This window comes from Macrobrachium nipponense, chromosome 4 (genome assembly GCF_015104395.2).
Source record: "Macrobrachium nipponense isolate FS-2020 chromosome 4, ASM1510439v2, whole genome shotgun sequence".
NCBI classification, from domain to species: domain Eukaryota; kingdom Metazoa; phylum Arthropoda; class Malacostraca; order Decapoda; family Palaemonidae; genus Macrobrachium; species Macrobrachium nipponense.
The window spans coordinates 29,089,349-29,111,848 of NC_061100.1; the positions used below are offsets into that span (position 1 = coordinate 29,089,349).

At 34.4% G+C, this 22,500-nt stretch overlaps 1 protein-coding gene across 6 annotated transcripts in view; it reads left to right on the forward strand.

The window, feature by feature from the left end:
- LOC135210831 (mucin-2-like) overlaps nucleotides 1-22,500 on the forward strand; it is a 97,098-nt gene that overhangs the window by 31,895 nt on the left and 42,703 nt on the right. For all 6 annotated transcript variants that reach the window (XM_064243705.1, XM_064243704.1, XM_064243703.1 and 3 more), the window contains exons 3-4: nucleotides 16,661-16,867; nucleotides 18,164-18,423. In XM_064243705.1, the coding sequence (XP_064099775.1) occupies nucleotides 16,661-16,867; nucleotides 18,164-18,423 (467 nt within the window). The remainder of the gene's footprint in view (nucleotides 1-16,660; nucleotides 16,868-18,163; nucleotides 18,424-22,500) is intronic.

Consider the following 22,500-nt stretch of genomic DNA (forward strand, 5'->3'; position numbering starts at 1 on the left):
TCTTCTGCGGTTAGGGTCCAGGAGAGACCTTCCAAGAGAGACCATCATGTAAAGTTCTTTCCAGTTGAATGAGATCTGCCGCTTGAGAGTCATTTGATGAGAAATTTAGGATGTAAGACCAAGCAGTTTGATCTTCATATTATACTGTTGGATTGCGTAAAAGACATTCTTATATGTATACATATGTATACACACACACAAATATAAATATATATATATATATATATATATATATATATATATATATATATATATATATATATATATATATATATATTGTAATTCCACAATGGTCTCAATGGTGAAGTATATAAGAGATCCTCACGTGACAGTGAAAGGAGTTATCAAGATTTGCAACGTTTATTCCAAAGTCATCTTTAGGGTACTAAACAATTTTATGAAAACAATATGAGGTCACAGATAACAATAAAACAAGTCAACAAGCTAATTAGGTATGTAAATTAACATTGTTCAAAACAAAAAGATACTTAGTGGAAATATGCAGTTACTACAAGTCACAGTGCAAAACTATAAAATATCTAACAATTCGTTTAACTTTTAGATAATTAAGAATAAAGTTTTTCAACAATTCGTTTATCTTAAAAGATCATCACTCAAATTCATGTTGTTAAAAGAACTAATGAGGCATCCTTCAACTAACAATCTGTCATGCATTGATGAACTTCTAAAAACTACTCTAGCGGAATTTTAGTCTAAAAGGTGTTCAAAGTCTCTTACGTGACAAAAGATGGTACTTGAACTTTTGCAGCCTGTGCATTTTATTTATGCTGCGTAACTCTCTTACTTAGTTCCTTACCAGATTGCCCAATATAAGGTAAATTACAAGTTGAGCTATTAAATTTTGTTCACCTCTCCTGTTGGCATTACTGGTTTATTACAAAATAATGAATTCTTGACAGACGAATAATTGCTAAAAACTCAATTTATTTTCAGACATTTCAGGCTACGTATAATAGATAATTCTCAACGGTATGGCAAAACTAAGATATTTTCAATTTCAAAATTACTTGATCTTTCGTGACTATAAAATGCTTTTTGGGGGCCTATTAGAGCCAAGTATCAAATACATACAAAAGTTAACATAATTCTTCCGCAATTTCAAAGATATTCTGAATTTCTTCTGCTAAAAATTCAGGACCACAAATTCTGGATGTTCGTAAAAATATCCCTGAGAACATTGATCGTTTTATCGTATGGTGATGGCTGGAAAAATTATGAATGAAAGCATTCACTGCTGTTGGTTTCCGATAAAGTTTGAATTTAAATCCGTTGTCGGTTCTCTTAACGAGTGCGCCAAGAAATGGTAGGGTTATTCTAAAGCTCCCATGGACCCAGGCATATTATTTATGTTGTCAACGTATCTACCATATCAAAGTAAACGCAGTGCTATTGGGTAGGTATCTGATTTCGTAAAATTCCACATAGATATTTGAGAGAGTTGCAGATAAACAACTCCCCATTGCCAAACCAAAAATCTGTCTATTAAAACAACCATTAAATGCAATCATTTTGTCAACAATACACAACTTTATCAACTTAATAAAAACATGATGGGAAATAGGAATATTTATTTAATTAATTTTTGTTTTGAAACTGTAGCAGATCATCAACGGTTACTTTCGTAAACAATGAATTGACATAAAAACTAATCAACCTGCCATTTATATCTTTACTTTTCCAGTTTGTTATAAGGCCTTCCGCATTTTTAATGTGCCTCTGATATATTCCCTTAAGCGGATTTGACGGAGAGCCTGACCATTAAGGGGCTGAGCCTATCGAAGTGATAATGGGTCTCACTGGTTTTCCTTCTCTTTTTAGTTTTCCATAAGCTTCTCCATCGGATAACAGTTGATTACCCTTTGCAATGTTTAAACTCTTACTCAAAATAACAATGCAGTTTGACTTGTCAGCCTTCGCTGTATGAATATCTTTACCAGCTCTTAAGTTCTTAAGTGCCATTTGCAATCTCAAAGGTATAGTACGTTTTAATTTCGAATTACATACAGCATATACACATCATTTTTGCAATCAAAATATTGTTAGAGATTACTTTTTCATTTTTTCCCTAAGTTTATGAAAATCTTTAGCTACTGAAAAAATATCGACTTCATCTTTAGCAAAGCAAAAATTCATACCAAATCCTAAAACAAGTTTTTCATTGACTGCTAATACGGGGATACGTTTACGTTTAAGTCTGTGTTGCTTTTTGTTGTCCACACACACGTGAGGATCTTTATATATATATATATATATATATATATATATATATATATATATATATATATATGTACATATATGTATATTATATATATATATATATCATATATATATATATATATATATATATATATATATATACACACACACACACACACACACACACACACATATATATATATATATATATATACTATAGATACATATATATATATATATTATATATGACACACACACATATATATAATAGTATATATATATATATATATATATATATATATATATGTAGTATGTATGTATATATATATATATGTGTGTGTGTGTGTGTGTGTGTGTGTGTGTTTGTAATATCATAATATCATTCCGTCCTTGCTCGGTTTCATGTAGCACAGAATTTACTCGTGCAATGCGAAGGCAAATTGGAGTACCAAGACAAACTACGTTGTAAAGTACACCTCTGGAGAGAAATGAACTTTTCCTACTCGTGCCAGCGTGTCACCGAAGTTAATAGTTAAAGAATAATAATTTTTCTTTAAGGGTAAAGGATACGTAACCGTTACTCCTATTAATCAGATATATGTCTACTGTTCTGAATTGAAACATCGCTGAAAGAGGAGGTAAACAAAAAAGACATTCTTTTTTCGTGCCAACACGTTACGACAGTCAATAGTTATAGAATAATAATTTTTACTTATAGAGGTAAGGGTTACGTAACAGTCACTTCTATAAATCTGATATAAACAATATAATATCTACTGTTTTGAAATGAATCGTAACTCTTGAAGAGAGATGAATAATTTTAATGCATGTCTGTGAAAATTAAGTTAACGACCGGAAGATGTGATTGCACCCTGACCGAAAGGTCACGTACAGCGCTAATTAGGGAAGGCTTGCAATACTCATTCGCAATTTAAAAAGGAAGAGAGGAAATTAAAGCTTAATGATATAATATGAAGGAAAAGAATTAAAGACACGATTATAGAAAGTGTGACGTAAATTGCTATGTTAAACCTTAAAAAGGAAAAGGAAACTCGACTGAAGGGTCATGAAACAATATGAAAAACAAGAATGTAAGAAAAGGTTACAAAGGAAAGGAAAAGAAGAAAATGACATGTATAAATGGTTCATAATCCTGCGTACGGAGTATGGCAGAGAAGTTTATGTCACTTCTGCTTTGTTACACTGTCGTATATTGTGCAATAGTAATAGTAATAACAACCTTTTCAGACAGATTTCTTGTATCTAATTAATTCAAGAATTACAATACCATTCTTATTCTTGAGGGATAGGGGCCCAGGGGATTCAATAATCATCTTTGTGTGTGTGTGTGTGTGTGTGTACAGAAAATTCTTTTAAGCGTCTGTTTCTTTGCATGGATTTTAAACCATGCATTTCCTTATGATATTATATATATCAAAAGACCTTGATTCTTGTAATATTATCTAAACATCAAAAGACCACTTGTGATAGTATTTCAATGTCAAAAGACCGCCAAAGACACACACGCACATATACACGCGTACACACACACGCATGCACGCACAAACACACAGCAAACATTATTGAAACCTGGAAGACTAGCACAGAAAACATTTCCATTTTTCAAAAGGATCTGACAAATCAGTCAAAATGATAAATGACTTCGCCAACCAAGATGCGATCAGGGGAAATGGATTTATACCCTAATGGGCAAACAATCTCTCTCTCTCTCTCTCTCTCTCTCTCTCTCTCTCTGCCCCTAGTTATGTGTCAGGAAAGTTACTGACCAACTTAAAGACTAGGCTCAGCTACTGCCTCAGGTAACCGAAGGGAGATTTCGAGCGGTTGGTGATCACTGGTCCCTTGCACTTTCTTCTCTCAAATTTCTGCGTTGATGAAGGATATGAGCAGTTTTTTTAGGTTCATAATTATCAGACGATCTGACAAACTGATTCTTTAAATTTCGTCTGTAATGTGAAACACTGGGACACTTCTATCCATTCAGTTCGGGAAGTGAAAAGAGGGAGTCCCTAGGGTGTTTGGATAGCAAGATTAGAAAAGAAGTGGGAACCGAGGTTAAATAAAGGCTAAAAAGGGGTAGCAGCTAAGGGCCGAAGGGATCCTCCAAACTGCCCTTAGTTTTACCTATAGTGCACATGAGATGCACTGACTTGGAAAAGGCAATAAATTGAAAAGGTAGTGACCCAGATTAAGAAACTGATATGGACAAAACTGTCGACTGACAGCTGTCAGATTTCTTCTTCTGGGTTTAAGTATGACCCTGAACTTGCAAACTGACAAAAGCTAAAAGAGAAAATAATATCCTACTTCATATGACTTGAACTTATATGAGAAAAATGTCAGCCTCTTAAGTTTCGTAAATCATTTTACCACATTTTAACGATCACAGGAAAATATGCTGAAGTCAATTTACTCTAATTCATCCTGAGTATAGCATGTTACTCCAAAATCACGCTGGTAACTTTCTCTGACGGTGACTTCTTCTTATCAGTGTCTAGTTATATTTATCAGCAGCAGATGTTAGGCAACAGATGGCGTTTGATTGCCAGTGTCACTATGTGAGCCCTTGTATGTAGTACTTGAGAACGGTCTTGTGTGCGTATGTGAGGGAATCTGCTGGTGTAGGTGAGAGAGAGAGAGAGAGAGAGAGAGAGAGAGAGAGAGAGAGAGAGAGACTCACATAATACTCGTGTATAGAACCATCTTAAGAATATGAAAGGAGAGAGAGAGAGAAGACGCATTAAGAACATATAGTAATAGTAATGAAATGCTCGCTTTCACAAATACGATGGCAAAGAAAATGATGGGCCGTTGGCTAAATGCCAACAAACATCTTCAAGTAGAATTGATTATTACTGTTGATTAGTGAAGATGAGGAATGTGAGAGGAAGGTCAACGTTATAGAACTCGGCGAAATAGAAATTCTTATTAAACAAAAAAAATTAAACCTGGCAAACTTGCACTTAGTTGCTGGCCACTGATTTGATGACTGTCTTGCGGTCCGAATCTGTTTAGTTTTGACACTGTCTCAGAATTGTGATTATACGGTCATAGGCTAAGTTATTTATTTATTGATAATTAGCAATTATGAAACAACACTTACCGAAGCCGTAGACAAGAAACATGTCTCAAATGCATGAACTTTAATGTTTCATTTTTTGATAGATTTTTTTTTAGCGCAATCATGCAGTTAGTGTTTTGAAAATAACCAAAACGTATTTATTGTACACTGCTGAAGGTTCAATGATGCCCAAGAACAAATAACCACCGCAGAAATTTAAGTTTGGCGGAGAAATTTAGGAGGTGGAGTTGTGGGAGGAACAACCGGTGAGTTGTCGTCTGCATACGCCGCTTGTAACCAGAATTATTCAGCTTCGAATCGGCCTCACTATCTATTTAACCTATTTCAGCCATGGCCACAAGAGACGATACAGATCAAAGCATAGATAAAGGAACTTCAAACACCAAGCAAAGACATGCTGCTGGGAGTGGGCTTACCAGTCAAAGTCGTAATATGATAATGAATGTTTTTCAATTTTTCCCTTCAGAGAGTCCCATGAAGACAATGAATGAAATCATTAAGGTGACAGCAACAGCAACTCAAGTTTCAGAGTTCTCCCCGGAAAAGAAAATCGAATGTTGTTGAACATCTTGACAGTTTTGACATGAGAGAGAGAGACGCTGTCCTTTTACGAAACATCTTGACGATCATATTTTAGGAACACAAGAGCACCTCAACCCAGATTTTAATCTCCCGCTGAGAGTGCGTCAACCTTGTGTCAACCCTGTGGCTGTTCCTCCCACAATTCCACCTCCTGAACTTCTCCGCCAAGCTTAGATTTCTACAATAGGTTTTTGTTCTTAGGTGTTATAGAACCTTCAGCAATGTACAATGAATATGTTTTGGTTCTTTTCAAAATACTAACGGCATGATTGTGCCAAAAAATGTATCTACTACAATAGATTCACATCAACCATGCATCTAATGTCTAGGCCCGTCCCTTACGACACTCGTGATTGGCTGTTGATAAACCAGTCACAGGGCTGGAAACTCGAGAGTTCACATATGCAACATGTATGTTCCAACTTCTTTCAAACATTATAACTTTCATTACACCTGAGTTTTACCTGCAGAAAAGGAGTGTTTCCCAATTTCATCACTAAACATCGTCAAGTCAATGAGTTAAGGATTATAATGATATAAGAACTATGTACTTCAGTAAACTTAATGCTAAAATATTTATAGTGAAATAAACAAGAATTTCTTAATATGAAATATATTCTTTCATTCCTACATGAGATCGCAGCGCATTCATCATTTATCATCTCGTCTTTCATCGTTTCGTAGCTTATAGGTAGGGCTATCAATATGAAAATAACAAGCAAAAGATTAAGAATATTAATCTCTCTCTCTTATCTTCGTGTAGTCAGGTGTTGGTTACGTGATCACTCGATGACGTCATCATCATCCTCGATAGAAGAAGTCTCATGGGGTAAAAAGAATATTGGACTTCAATATCGTCGCTTTCGCCGTTCATATCCTATAGTGGAAATCTCTATGTGAAAAAAAATTTATTTAGTTATTGATACCTTATGGAAGAAAATCATTCATCACATTGATTTTCTTTCGCTACAATCAGTCTTCCTATACCTCTTATACCTCCTATATTACGATTTCCTTCATAATTCTTATATCATTATAATTCTTAAATCATTGGCTTGTTTATGTTGAGTGATGCAATTGGGAAACATTACTTATTTGCGGGTAAAACTGAGGTGTAATGAAAGTTACAACTTTTGAAAGACGTATCCCTCAGGAGAGGTTCGGAACATAGAGGAGAGGTTCGGAACATAGATGCTGCTTATGTGAACTCTCGAGAGAGACTGAAAGTTTCCAGCCCTGTGATTGGCTTATCAACAACCCATCAGGAGCGTTGTAAGGGACGTGCCTAGACATCAGATGCATGATTGCTATGAATATATTATAGAAGAAATTATACATTAAATTTCATGCGTTTGAAACATATTTCTGGTCTACGGCTTCGGTCAATGTTGTTTCATAACTGTTAAATATAAATATATATACATATATATATATATATATATAATATTAATATAAATACTTATATAATTATTATATAATATATATATTCGGTATGTGAGTTCTTAATACTTCCGTTTATTACATCTGGTATTTGCATAACATTACTAAACTTAGCACTTAACTGGGTCTATGACCGTGTAATCACAATTCTGAAAGTGTATAAACAAAACTGAGAGATTCGGTCGGCACCTAAGTGCAAGTTTGCCAGGTTTAAGCTAAAAGAATTTTTTTATACATATGAGATCCCATTAGTGTCGGAAATTTATCCATTTTTTTAGATTTATATATCACCTTGTTTATTTTAATTCATTCACGTGTTAATTTCATTATCTTTAACCCTTCATTTTGTCAGTATTGTGTACTAGTTATACACTAAGCTTCGAATAGCATCCACTTTTTCGAAAAATAGATTTATGAAAATGAAACCTATCAAAAGAATATAATGTTCTTTAACTATTGAGCACTTCTGAAGTATATGACCCATTTATTCATAGGTCACGGGAGTTCTGTATGTCATTTTAATCATTCCGTCTTAATCGAACGAAATTTAATCTATCGAAGAAATGTACATAAATGTGCAATATATGGCAATCATTCCTTTAATAGACAGATCTAGGCCGCCCGGTGATGACGAGAGACCACTTTCCGTCTGCCTGGCGGTCTTCTCAATGAGCCAGACAGACAAAGAGCGATCCAGGGAGAGAATGAGAGAGAGAGAGAAAGAGATAGAGAAGGAGACACACACACACAGAACTGAACAGCTACCCATTAATAAACAAATCAGAAACCCCAAACAAGTAAATTGGGGTGTGGTAACAGGCTCACCACCACACAAGCAACAACAACCATGCCAGAGACCGAACCCTTTTGTCCTTTGTTTTCATACCATTTCTTCCCTCTTCCCGGTATCTGTTCCCTGAGGCTGATAATTATTGACAATTATCCTCTCTTTTCAAACCATTCACAAACCGGAATGAACGTAGGATCGTATCCAGAGCCCCGTTTCCAATCGCTACGAAGGCTGAACTAGTTCTCCCAAGGTTATAGAGGTGAGATTCGGCTAAGAGCAACTTCGGTGTTGCAGGTGGCTGTCTGAAAGCGATGTTGCTGAAGTTGAGAAGTTGTGATGTTGTTGGACTTCAGATGTTGCGCCTTCGCGATGTTTATGTTGATTCGTTGCATACAGGGGAAAGCGCCCATTAAGGAAAATGAGAAAGAATAATTATTATCACTTTCTCTGTAACGAAAGAACTTGGACTGACTAAAGTTACTCGTTATATTCTGGTTGTTTGATGACAAAGACGAAAATTTGTCTTACTTGATATAAGAGAGAAACTATTTGATATAGGGGGGCAGTCCCGTCATTGCAACTCACGCGGTGCACTGTACGCATTAGTTAAGGTTGTTTTGCATCGTCTTGTCGACCCCTAGCTGTAGCCCTTTTCATTCCTTATATTACTTGTACTGTATCTCCGTTCATATTCTCTTTCTTCCATCTTACTGTCCGCCCTCTTCTAACAATTGTTTCATAGTACAACTACGAGGCTTTCTTCCTGTTACGCTTTTAAGCCCTTTTTACTCTCAATTTCACTTTCAGCTCTAAATGACATCATAGATCTCAGCACCAGGTAGTAGAGAGCCTCAACATCGTGAGGATCACCGACACCCTCCAGCCCCTTCTTCTCGCTGAAGCCTCTCTGAGCCGGGATACTACACTAGCGGCATGATGATAATAACAACTTTGGCCCAATATACTAAAAAACTGAAGTATCAACTGCAAAACGAAATATCTTATCGTAATCCTCGTGCGTTCCTTCTCATGGGATCGAAAGCGCGCATGCGAGTAGAGAGAGACATTTCAAGCAAAAGATAACGTAGTTCTTTCGACCCAAAGGATACTTTCGCGACGACCTTGACGAGAACTCCGATTTCAAAACTGCTGTACATATAGTTGTTTCCCTAAATCATTATTTGTCACTCGTATTTTTTTCATAATACATATTGAGCTGCTCGGGGATTCGTGCCTCCAATGCAGCTGAGGAGCGCACTTCAGGTATTACTAAAGGGCACTTGCATCGTCCCTTTCGTTCCTACTGCACTCACTTTTTAGCTGTTACTTGACCTCCATTGCTGCTTCCTTTCTTAAATCTTATAGTCTAATCGCTCTAACTGTTAATTATTAGCGCATCTGCAAATTTCTCCCAGTTCCATTGCGAGTTCCTTGTACTTCATCTCCTTTATTTTCTGGATATCTTCATCTTGCTGTCCAACCACTCCAACTCCATCTTGTCAAGTTTTAGATCCTTGTACTCGGCCTACTTATTTTCTGGATCTTCTTGTCAGTTTCTGAAGCACAGAATGGCCGAAAGAGCCCAAGTGCTTGCCTTGACAACCTAAATTTCATCAATCATAGCAAATCAAATCAAATCAAATAATCCCTTTCAGGATATTAACTTACGCCCAGTCACATTTTAGGCACTAACCAAGTATTATCCCTCTTATTCAACACTGCCTCAAGCACTGAATGGAGGAAAATACCCAGTGCTTGGCTTGGAAACCTTCATTACATTGAATCAGATCAAGTCATCCTTTGGAGATTATTAGCTGTCCACCGCCCAAACTACGTTTCAGTCACTGACTAAGTATTATCCATCTTTTTGAGTTCAGGTTATTATCCAGTGTCCTTGCCTGGCAAAGCCCAGTTTCATGAAGGTTATCAGGTTTTCAAGGTCAGGGCCTACTTATGCGACGCCCATGCAAGGCATCTTTGAGGGACAAACTATGCATGAGGGCACGGTAACCGATGCCCCTTTAAAATCAAAGTGATGTTTCCCTTTATGTTCACCTGAGCGACTGAGAAATTGCATAAGTGCAAAAGTACCTGAGAAGGCTTTCAGTGCATAAGTACGTACGATTATATAGCCACCTGTGCACGCACACAGATTTATTTATACATGCACAGATATAGATGCATGTATGATACTTGTGTTATGGAATTATTTAAAGTAATCAAACCAAATATTCATGCATTCATTATTATTAATCAGCCGCTCGTATTCTTACGTAGGCTATATATATATATATATATATATATATATATATATATATATATATATATATATATATATATATATATATATATATATATATATATATAGAGATATATAAAACTATATATACATACATATATATATATATATATATCTCTCTCTCTCTCTCTTCTCTCAATCTCTCTCTCTCTCTATATATATAAATATATAGCTATATTATATAATAATATATATGATATATAATATAGATATATATAATATATATATATCTTATCTATATGTATGATTATTTATATCTATATATCTATATAGTCTTATATCTATATATTATATATACTATATATCTCATCTCTATCTACTCTATCAGAAGTAACAGAGGAAAGCGACGGCCAGTAGGACACATCAGCATAAAGGTGGACCATTGGAAATGTAATTCATTTTAATTGTTTATTTCCTATATATATATATAGTATAGTATATATATAACTATATAGATATATATATATATATATATATAGGACACATTCAGCGTAAAGGTGGCCATTGGAAACGTAATTCAATTTAATTCTTTATTTCTTACGTTTCGTAATGTCATTATTACATCTTCAGGGAATCTGTTAGACAATATAAAATTACTTTCAAATTACTTTACAATTTACTTTAAGTTATTATCTTTAAAAGTTACTCAAAATTCACATTTATATATATATATATATATATATATACTATATATATATATATAATATATATATATATATTTGTGTGTATGTGTGTGTGCGTGTGTGTGTGTGTGTGCGCATGTGGCGTGTGCGTGAGAGTGCGTGCGCGCGTGTGTGTTTTGTGTGTGTGTGTTGAATCTAATGGTCACTTTTCGCCAATTACATATGCACCTAACTGTAATAGTCACAATGCTCTCTTAAAAAGCGCGAAGAATTCGAGAAATTAAGAGGGCATTGTGGCTATTGCAATTATATATATATATATATATATATATATATATATATATATATATATATATATATATATAGTATATATATATATATATATATATATATATATATATATATATATATATATATATATATATATATATATATATATATATATATATATAATATATATATATATATGAATATATAATATAGTATACATGTATATATATTATATATATATATATAATATATATATATATATATAATATATATATATATATATATATATATATATATATATATATATATATATATGGTGTCACGCTCTGTCTCGAAAGAAAAACAATATCACAGAAAACACGTACCCATCGGCATCCTACCCATGAGCATATTATCGGCATCCTACCCGTGAGCATATTAGTAAGGAAACCGCAAAGAATTTGCTCTGTAAACAAAAACAAAAAACAAAAAAATATCGACTATATTTTTTGTTTTCTTTAAAACAACTGTTTCGTATGCTCTCTCTCTCTCTCTCTCTCTCTCTCTCTCTCTCTCTCTCTCTCTCTCTCTCTCTCTCTCTCTCTTTATAGTAGTTTCTGCGGTGCACGTCTCAAGGTACAACGAAGGTGAAGAAGTTTTCAGGAAGAATATTTCTGTATTTCTTTCTGTTTTTCTTTCGTTTTTCGTGTCCTTGGAGGACAACCTACAGAATGCAGAGGCAAGAAGAAGAGTGAGTCCCAGTTCTATAAGGAGTTGAAGGACGCCTTGTGATAAAGCTTTTGCGTAACCACAAAACAATTAGAGGTTTCATAAAAACTATGTAGCCTTAAGTTGAATGGTATGGAAACTAGACTAAATGGATACAGACCTAGTAAGTCTTACCCTTGTCCGTTGTGCTTCGAAATCGCTACTCCTGGGCATTTCAAGGTTAGGGATAATAGTCAGACATAAGGTCATTAGGATGAAATTGAATGCAATATTGATTAGTTAAAGAAAGATATTGTGACAGACAATTGAAAAAAAATCGTATGATGTATTACATCATGGAAATTCGAAATGAAATAAGGATAAAGATAATACAACGACACACAAAGGAGTACATGCCTAGACAAATTAGTACATCAGCAATCAAAGAAACACACAGGCATGATATATATACATATATATATATATATATATATATATATATATATATATATATATATATATATATATATATATATATGCATATATACAGTGGTCACCCCATATTCGCGGGGGATGCATACCAGACCCCCCCGTGAATAGTTAGAACCCGCGAATGTTTGGAACCCCTATGAAAATGCTAAAAACAGCCTATTTTGTTAGTTAAAACTCAAGAAAAACCCACAAAAGATTTTCATACTTGGTTTTTTTTAATAGTTTTATCACAAAAAGTGCATTTTATGATGAAATTCATAAAAAAAACAGGAATTTGTGGATATTTATCATAGAAAAATGCCGCAAATGTGCGAATTTTCTGTGAATAATGCAGGGAAACGTTCCCCAGAGAAATCCACGAATGTGAGTCCGCGAATCTGGAGAACGCGAATATGGGGGGTCCACTGTATATATATATATATATGTATATATATATATATATATATATATATATATATATTATATATATATATATATATATATATATATATACGGATACATAAATATAGATATATATGTATATAATACACAATGTGCACACATATGTATATTATACATTTATATTTATATGTATATGTATACATAAATATATATTTTGATACACACATTATATATATGTATGTATGTGTATGCATGTATGTGTGTGTGTCAAAATATCGGTTGATATCGAATTCACAATACCTTGCGAATAACTTGCACCGAAGTGGAATTATAAATGACAAGCGCTTCAGCCTTAGCCAGGATTCGAACCATGGTCTAGTTTAGAAACAAAGGTAAACAATGAACATAAAAAAGTCACTCTCGTATGACTGACGATGTATGTATATTTATATATGATTAAAAAATCACAGTAGATGCACGTGACTTCATAAATAAGCGAATTCCACAGGAAAATGATAGTCAGAAATCCGAGCGCTTTCGTCTTTACTAAGACATTGTCAAGGAGCGAATGAAATACAATTGTAGAGAAAGGTCTCAGGTACACAAGATCAAGATACCAGATGGTTTAACTTGTCAAAAGGGTAAAAATTAAGAGATAATCCAGGATTATCGGATATCACACGGTCACAAACCTAAACAGATTGACCCTAACCGAAATTACAAAGTTTCTTTACAGTCCAAAACATGTAAAAACTGAATATATTAATTTTGTTGCTTATATTTATCTACATCTTTTTTCATTATGAAAGCATCAAGTTTAAATAAACCAAGACTTAAATTTAAAACATTTTTATAATTTGACTTGATGAAACAAGATTCAATGATATTCCTTTTAACTGTGTCATTACATGGAATTACGGCTTTTGCTTGACTCCAGTTAATAGGATGGTCTAAATCTCTCATATGTACGAATAATTGCATTCGATATTTGCCCAGTTCTCACAGAATATTGATGTTGTTTGAGCCAGTGTGAAAAAGATTTACCGGTTTGTCCGTAATAGACTTTATCACACTTTTTGCAAGGAATGTTATATATGCAGCCTGGAAGATCTTTAGGAGAATTTTTGTACCTGAGACCTTTCTCTACAATTGTATTTCATTCGCTCCTTGACAATGTCTTAGTAAAGACGAAAGCGCTTGGATTTCTGACTATCATTTTCCTGTGGAATTCGCTTATATTTATATATATGTATGTATGTATATATATATATATATATATATATATATATATATATATATATATTATATATATATATATATAATATCTGTATATGTGTATATTTATATATATATATATATATATATATATATATATATATATATATATATATATAATATATATATTATATGATATATATATATATATATATATATATATATATATATATATGTGAAAAATTGATATATTTCCATATACAAAACCGAAGGGGGAAGTTTTTTAGTTTGAAAAAATAATATTTTCTGTCCCCTCATGGGATCAAACCATCATCCAGCGGACAGGGACGAAATCAAGACGACAGTGATGTTAACGATTAGGCTAACAAGTGAGGTTATAAGTTTATACCAATTCTGACCGTATGAATCACCATCGAACTCTGTTATTCGTAATTAGAATCGATATCTGAATCGTTAACGTCACTGTCGTCTTGATTTCGTCCCTGTCCGCTGGACGATGGTTCGATCCCATGATGGGACGAAATTATTATCAACTAAAAAATTCCCCTTCGGTTTACATATATGAAAATATATCAGTTCCGACTAATTCGCTCTACCTCGGAACTGATATATTTTCATATATGTAAACCGAAGGGGAATTTTTTAGTTGATAATAATTTCGTCCCATCATGGGACCGAACCATCGTCCAGCGGACAGGGACGAAATCAAGACGACAGTACGACAGTGACGTTAACGATTCTGATATCGATTCTAATTACGAATAACCGAGTTCGACGGTGGTTTGTAAGGTCAGAATCGGTATAAACCATAACCTCACTTGTTAGCCTAATCATTAACATTAGTGTCGTCTTGATTTCGTACCTGTGCGCTGGACGATGGTTTGATCCCATGAGGGGACGAAATTATTATCAACTAAAAAATTCCCCTTCGGTTTTGCATATATGGAAATATATCAATTCCGAGGACAAAAGGACATATCTCCACTCGGTAAGATAACATTATTTCAGGGGGTACCATGATACATCTAGTAGAAAGCCATAATTTATTATCAAAAACGTTTCGCACACGAATCATGGTACCCCCTGAAGCATTGATATATATATATATATATATATATATATATATATATATATATATATATATATATATATATATATATATATATATATATATATATATATACTATTCAAAAGAAGATAAATCAAGGGAACTCAATTCAAAATATATTCAACGTCACTGGACAAAGCAAGTGTATAGAAATAGGTAATGTGTCTTTGGTAACCGCTCCCACAACGTATTTGGCCTTGATAAGTTGATAGGAATTCTATCTCAGGCATTCATTTTAGAATTTCATTTAATTTATTCTTAAGAACTGGCGTTTTTCATGCATTGCCTTGTATCTTTGGTACTCTTGTGTGTGTGTGTGTGTGTGTGTGTGTGTGTAATATGTCAAAATTAATTTTTGGCAGATATCAGTGATTCCTCTATTCCTCATTGACATCTTTCGTGAAGGCTGTGAACGTGGCAGGACGGACTTCTAAATAAACAGATTGCTTCCCAGTACCAGATCTGGATCATCCCTACCATGAATTGCTTCGTGTGTGGGTGTGTTTCTTTTTGTAGTAGCTTCCCGTTCAGTAAAGAACAATGAAATGCCTTACGTCACTTACTGCAGGTCAGAATTACACGAGTGACCTTCTCATTGTCGTAAAGAGAGGTGTGTCTGCAACTGACACTACGGAATGTATTGAGAGTGAATGCCAAAGTTGCCCATTGGGCAGTGTATACCTGTTCATTTTCATGCGACGTGCTGGAAATTCAAACATACAAAAAAATTAACCCACCGAAAGTATGTTTTTTTTAATCAGTATAAAATTAACACACGTAACACAAATCCTCTTGCGTTCGTCACTAAACCGATCTGTTTCACGCCCCCATAAGTGCCAGTTTGAACGCGGCTCATGTACTCCCTCAAGGTATTCGGTGAGAGCCGCCAGTGTTCTTGCCTCACACAAACACACAAACGCCGCGCGTTCTCGTCACTTTCACCAGAATCAGCACAAGCGAATGTCACCTACGCAGGTAGCACACGCTCAGTATCGGAGGTAGTTCTCATGAAATTCTAAGAGTTATTATTACTCTATCAGTCAGATGGTTGCCAATGAAAGCTCACTTTACTCATTCATTGGGTTCTCAGACTTACTCTTGCTTTCCAAAGGGGCCTTATCATTCTAAATTTCATTATTTCTAAAGGTCATCGCACAAAAAAGAGACAATTGATCAATATGTTTATGATTATCTCGGAATGGTTGTTGGAATACGATGTAGGTTTTTATATCAGGTTACCTGAGCAATTTGTGAAAGCTCAACGTGGCCTCAAAGTACCAGACCGAAATTTTCCAAAATCTCACATCTCTTTATATTTAAAACCTTTTAATTGTTTTCTTTAGCCTTAATTTAGAATGTTATCTTGATCTTATGCTTTAGAATGTTATCTTGATCTTATGGCACTATATCTGTTTTCTCTCCGTTGTTTCAGACGAGATAGAAAAACGCCAAACCAGCGATGACTCCAAGAAAGTAGTCTGTTATTACACAAACTGGTCAGTGTATCGTAAAGGATTGGCCAAGTATACACCGCAGAACATAAACCCTTACCTGTGCACTCATCTCGTCTACGCCTTCGGAGGCCTTACCGACGACTTCGAAGTGGGACCTTTCGATTCTTACCAGGATATTGAACAAGGTAGGTCCTGTAGAGACTTGTTTAATGTTGCTTTGCATAATAATCTCTGGTTATCTTGGTTTAGTTCATCTATGTCTGGTCTTCTTGGCTTTACCAATAATCTCTGGTTATCTTTGCTTAGTTTAAGAATAATCTCTGGTTATCTTGGTTTAGCTCAAGAATGTTTGGTCGTCCTGGCTTTCCCAACTATCTCTTGCTGCCTTAGTCTTCCTGGCTTTACCGATAATCTGTGGTTATCGCCCTCAAGTTCAAGAATGTCTATTTCTTATTCTTAATTCAACAGAAAAGTTTTTTGAAATCAGAATACTTACAGATTCTCTGAGGTAGGTATTAAGACAGCGCGTAAATACTAATGAATCTTATGTTTCTTAAGGTTTACTAATAAGTTAATAAGGGTATTGGTTACTTGTTACTAAATATGTCAGAAATATTTCTTTAATCATCCAACGCATTGCCTAAGAGAATTCCATCTTCAAGCGAACGGGTAAAGAGGCAAATTGGATTCATACTCGTTAAGTAACCAAATATAAATGATCCTATTACGTCAGTTTATCGAATGGCGTAACGGCTACTTTCCTAACCATTAGTCGCTTACTCCTAATAAATGGCTGAGAAGTAACAGTAATTGTACTCACTTAATTAAGTAAGTAATAACTCCTAACCAATTTATGACATCGTGAAACAAAAACACACTCCGAAGACTTAACAAGTAAATCGTCTTTGAACGAAGCGTCAGTTATAATGTCTCAATTGACTATAATTTCTTTTACTACAAAGCAATTAATTAACTTATTGAATACTATAAAGCCATCGTGCACATCTTGTATTTTGCTCGTTCATTTGTTTAAAAGTGCAGTGGTTGTTGTCACCATATTCTGTTAAATGAAAATATATTATAAGATCTGTTTTTACCTGATTTAAGTTTGTGTAGTTTCCAAGTAGGTGTTTTGTTCGATCATAAATTAACTTTTTTATTAGTGGGAGGTGCTAAATATTTTTCATGGGTCATTATTGTTTTTTTGAAAATGGATATCTTTAGCACCATATAAAATTAGTTAGTTACTCATTCATATATGAAATTTCTTATCATGATTAAATTGAACAGCCAAAACATTTGATCTGTTATTCTCCTCATCTTCGTCTGAATTTTTTTGGTCCAGAGGTCGATATCAGAACAAATTTTCCTTTTAACACCCCACCACACTTTAATATGCGTCCTTGCTTGTATATATAAAGCCTTCCTAATCTAAACAAAAACTACCTATACATCCTTATGCCATCGTCTTCTACCACCAGGCGGCTACGCAAAATTCAACGGCCTGAAACAGTATAACAAAGGCCTGAAGACCCTCCTGGCCATCGGAGGCTGGAACGAGGGATCAGGACGCTTCAGCGAGTTGGTGTCCCTCCCGGAGTACAGGAAGACCTTCATCATATCGGCCATCAGGCACCTCAGGAGGTACAACTTCGACGGCCTCGACCTCGACTGGGAGTACCCAGCTTCCAGGGATGGATCCGCGCCCGAGGACAAGGAGAATTACGCTTTGCTGGTTACGGTAAGTTGCCTTTTACGTGGTTTTAGTTATGGTAGAGGAGACTCATTTGGCTGCCTCTTGTCCTGGGGACTGTTGGTATATGTATATGTTGACAGAGTATGAATGGGAACAAAATATAACAAATAATACCGTATGTAACAAAGTGTGGAAGTTGATGCCACTGTAAACCCACGCGCATACATGGGCACAGACAGACACAATATATATGAACATACATACATGTATATATATTATATATATATATATATATATATATATATATATTATATTATATATTTGTGTGTGTGTGTGTGTGTGTGTATGCGCGTGTGCAGTAATAAAAGATAGTTTTGCGAAACCATAACTGTGAGTCACATTACTCAGAGTCACTAAAGATCGTATGAGCTGCTTTCATATAATTTTTATAACCTTATAATACCACCTTTTCTCTGTACCCTGATTCTCTACCGCAGCTTATCCGCTATATAATTCTTCAAAATAAATCTAAAACGACCTCAGTGTCCAATGGTCTAAGACCGTTATAAATCATTTCTTAGGAAAGAAAATGGGAATTATGTAATGCCACAAATTCTGTTTGTATGTACTAGATGTTATCGAGGAAATACGTTATTGTTTTGTTGATCGTGGTGTTTGATTTCAATGCCAGCGAGTGAGATAATGAATATATTGTATTCGTTATTCACATTAAGAGGAAAATACCATGCTTTTTTTCTGTAAATTTAAGTAAACGAGTGATATAATAAATGCATTGTCTTCATTTTACACGTTAAAGGGAAAATCAGGCATTTTTTGAGCTGTCAAAATGAGTAGGATAATGAATATATTGTCTTCATTATACACTTTAGAAGTGTGATATGATAAATGAATTGTTTACATTTTAAATGCGATAAGGGGAAAAACAGGAATTTTAAAACTGTAAACTCAATCAAAATGAGTGAGATAATGAATATATTGTGTTCATTATACACGTTAACGGAAAAAAAATCAGTCTTGTTCTTTTGACTGTAATTTAAGTAAACGGCGATATAATAAATGTATTGTTCACATTTTACACGACAAGGGGAAAATCAGGGCTTTTTAAACTGTAAACGTAACCAAAATGAGTGAGATAAGGCATATATAGTCATCATCATATACGGGGGGGGGAGTCAAATGGATATCCTTAATCCCATTTGTTGCCAAACAGGATTAAAAGCGAATTTCCTTCAGCTCTTAAAAACTTGGTGAAATATTCTATTTCCAACCTGTTTTGTAAACATCAGACAAATGTCCCGTTTCTCCTAAAGCAGTTCTTTAAGATCTTTTCTTTTTTCTTATCTTTTTCTTGTCTTCCTTAGATTGTCTTTTAATAAACAACTGTATTAAAACTCGTTTAATTTCAAGGTTCTTTCAGTAATAGTGAGGAAATACGGTACATGTTTCGGAACAAAAGACAATTTGAATGTATCTGCAGTGTATTAGATTTTTTTAAGTGGAATATGAAAGGTGTACTTGTGGACCTTAAATGGGAGTAGAAATTAGCATTCAATATCTTATTATTGTTCAAGGACCGCCTCACTTCCTTAACTGTTTTATTCAGTGTAATATGTACATTCTGAGTATAATATATGTAGAAGAAGTATTTACATCATCGGATAGTCGAACTTGCATGTTTTATTTGCCAAAAACATTTTTGAAACAAAATATTGAAAAATCAGAATTTATTCATGCTTAAAAATTATAATGTTTTCATTCGTAATTTATTGTAAACAAAGGACAAATAATTCTTTTATTCTTATCAAAGTATCTTGTTTTCCTTGGTGAGAATTCTGGCAGTTCTGAGACTTTTTCTAGCCAAGTAGCGTCTAGCACAGGTCAAGGGATTATACCGATAATAGGGTACCAAAAGAGTAGACATTTGAACTGAATTGTGGGTTATATAAAATATAAATCAAACAATACCTCTCTCTTTACTAAATGTAGGGCAGTCTTATCGTAGGCCGCTTTTACAAAAAGTCTTTTGCTAATTGAAATGGAGTCTAATATTCTACAGGACACGTCTTGTCCGATATGAAATTACTTTGGAGAATTCGGTTATTTGCGTAAATATTTTCTGTTAACTCGACGTGAGATCTGGATATATATATATATATATATATATATATATATATATATATATATATATTATATATATATTATATATATATATATATATATATATATAGTTGTGTGTATGCCGGTCTGTGGTTGTGTGTGTGTGCGTTTGTGTATGAGAGAGAGAGAGAGATAGAGAGAGAGAGAGGAGAGAAAGAGAGAGAGAGAGACATTATCGACAAATAGTCTTACAATAGAAAAGTTTTATGTTCTGACTGGTATGTCTTAGTTAACGGATGGGAAACAATTAATATTTTTGCTTCATTACATACTGTTTCAACTTTCTCTCTCTCTCTCTCTCTCTCTCTCTCTCTCTCTCTCTCTCTCTCTCTCTCTCTCTCTCATTTCCACTTAGTTACACCTTTCGCCCAATTTCTAAAATCCCAATAACATCCAGGCTCATCAGTAATATTAAGTAGCTTAACACTTGCAGTGGCTGAATTATAAAGAGGATTATAACCACTGCTGGAAATAAGGTATCTAAGGCAGCACTGTCGTCTCTACGTAGCGGAATGATTTGGACCAACAAGAAACTCATTTGACTCGGCAGTAACCTTCGCTAATTATTGTAGTCACGCCTTGGAGACAAAAACAATATGCGTGACCTTTTGACATTGAATGTTCTTTATGGGATGAGATTCTTTATATGATTAGATGATAAAGCTTTCTTTTATATATTTATATATATATTGTTTTGCATTGAGTGCATTTGTGGTGATTTATAACTATAAAAAGTATGTAAATAGTATGTGAATATATTATATGTGTTGAGATTTGCATAGATTGCTTTCCGTTAAACAGGTAAATGACTTCAAAAATTCCGTTATTTATAGTTTGATATCATAAAATACTATCACGGTCACTAACAGTCGTAGTAATACTTGTATTTAACAAGATCTGCTAATTCTTTCGACAATCTATTGGTCACTCATATTCAAGGCAGTCGATACCAATAACACGAAAAAAAACAATATTTTGTTACCTCTACAAATAGGTTCAATGCCCACAATGAAGCAGACAATAATATGAAAGCAAAACAAATTGTATGTTATGTTAAATTTATGTGATGACAACTTTAATTTCTGTCCGACGCCCTTGCCACCCTGGGATACAGTAATCCAAGGCCTTGCAGTAATCAAGCAAAAACGGCCCCAGGTCAGGATATATATCTGATTTCAATGAACTCTTCGTAGCAGGGAACAAGCTGGGTTTGCCCCCGAAGCTCTCCTCAGGCTTTTGTGACGTGGCTTGCTAACCTTCCTTTCAAGTTGAACTGAGAAATAGTTTACTGTGAAAAACGCTCCCAGTCACGGGATGATCATGCTCATTCTTCCACGTCCAAGGGGCTCTTTCTGCATTGTATCTGTCTGGTAGGTATCACGATATCCATACACATACACACACACACACACACACACACACACACACACACACATATATATATATATATATATATATATATATATATATATATATATATATATATATATATAATGTACACACATCTACGTATTTAATGAAACATTAAAGAAGAACTGTGAACGGTAACGGTGAAGGAACCATTGCTTTCACATTCAGTAAATATACATTTCGTGAAGAGTTGACCTATAAGCCGACCTAATGAAATCTCATGAAAAAATTTAAGTCACGTTAAGGAAAGGAACAATCATTATGAACGCAACCAGCAAAAGCAACGGAGAGACAAAGACACTTTAAAGATATTCGTTCACGCAGTAATCGCCGCTAACGAGAAATAGCTACGCTTCGGAATTCACCGTATATACTGGACTTCTTACGGAATGATAGCCGTTACGCAAAAGTCCTCACATCGCAAAAGGAAAAAAGAAAAAAGTAATAAAGAAAAAGAAGAGGAAAGAACGCCTTGCTTAGAAATTGCAACACTGAAGTGGCGTCTATTTTCAGTGTGACTTATGACTCTTCTAT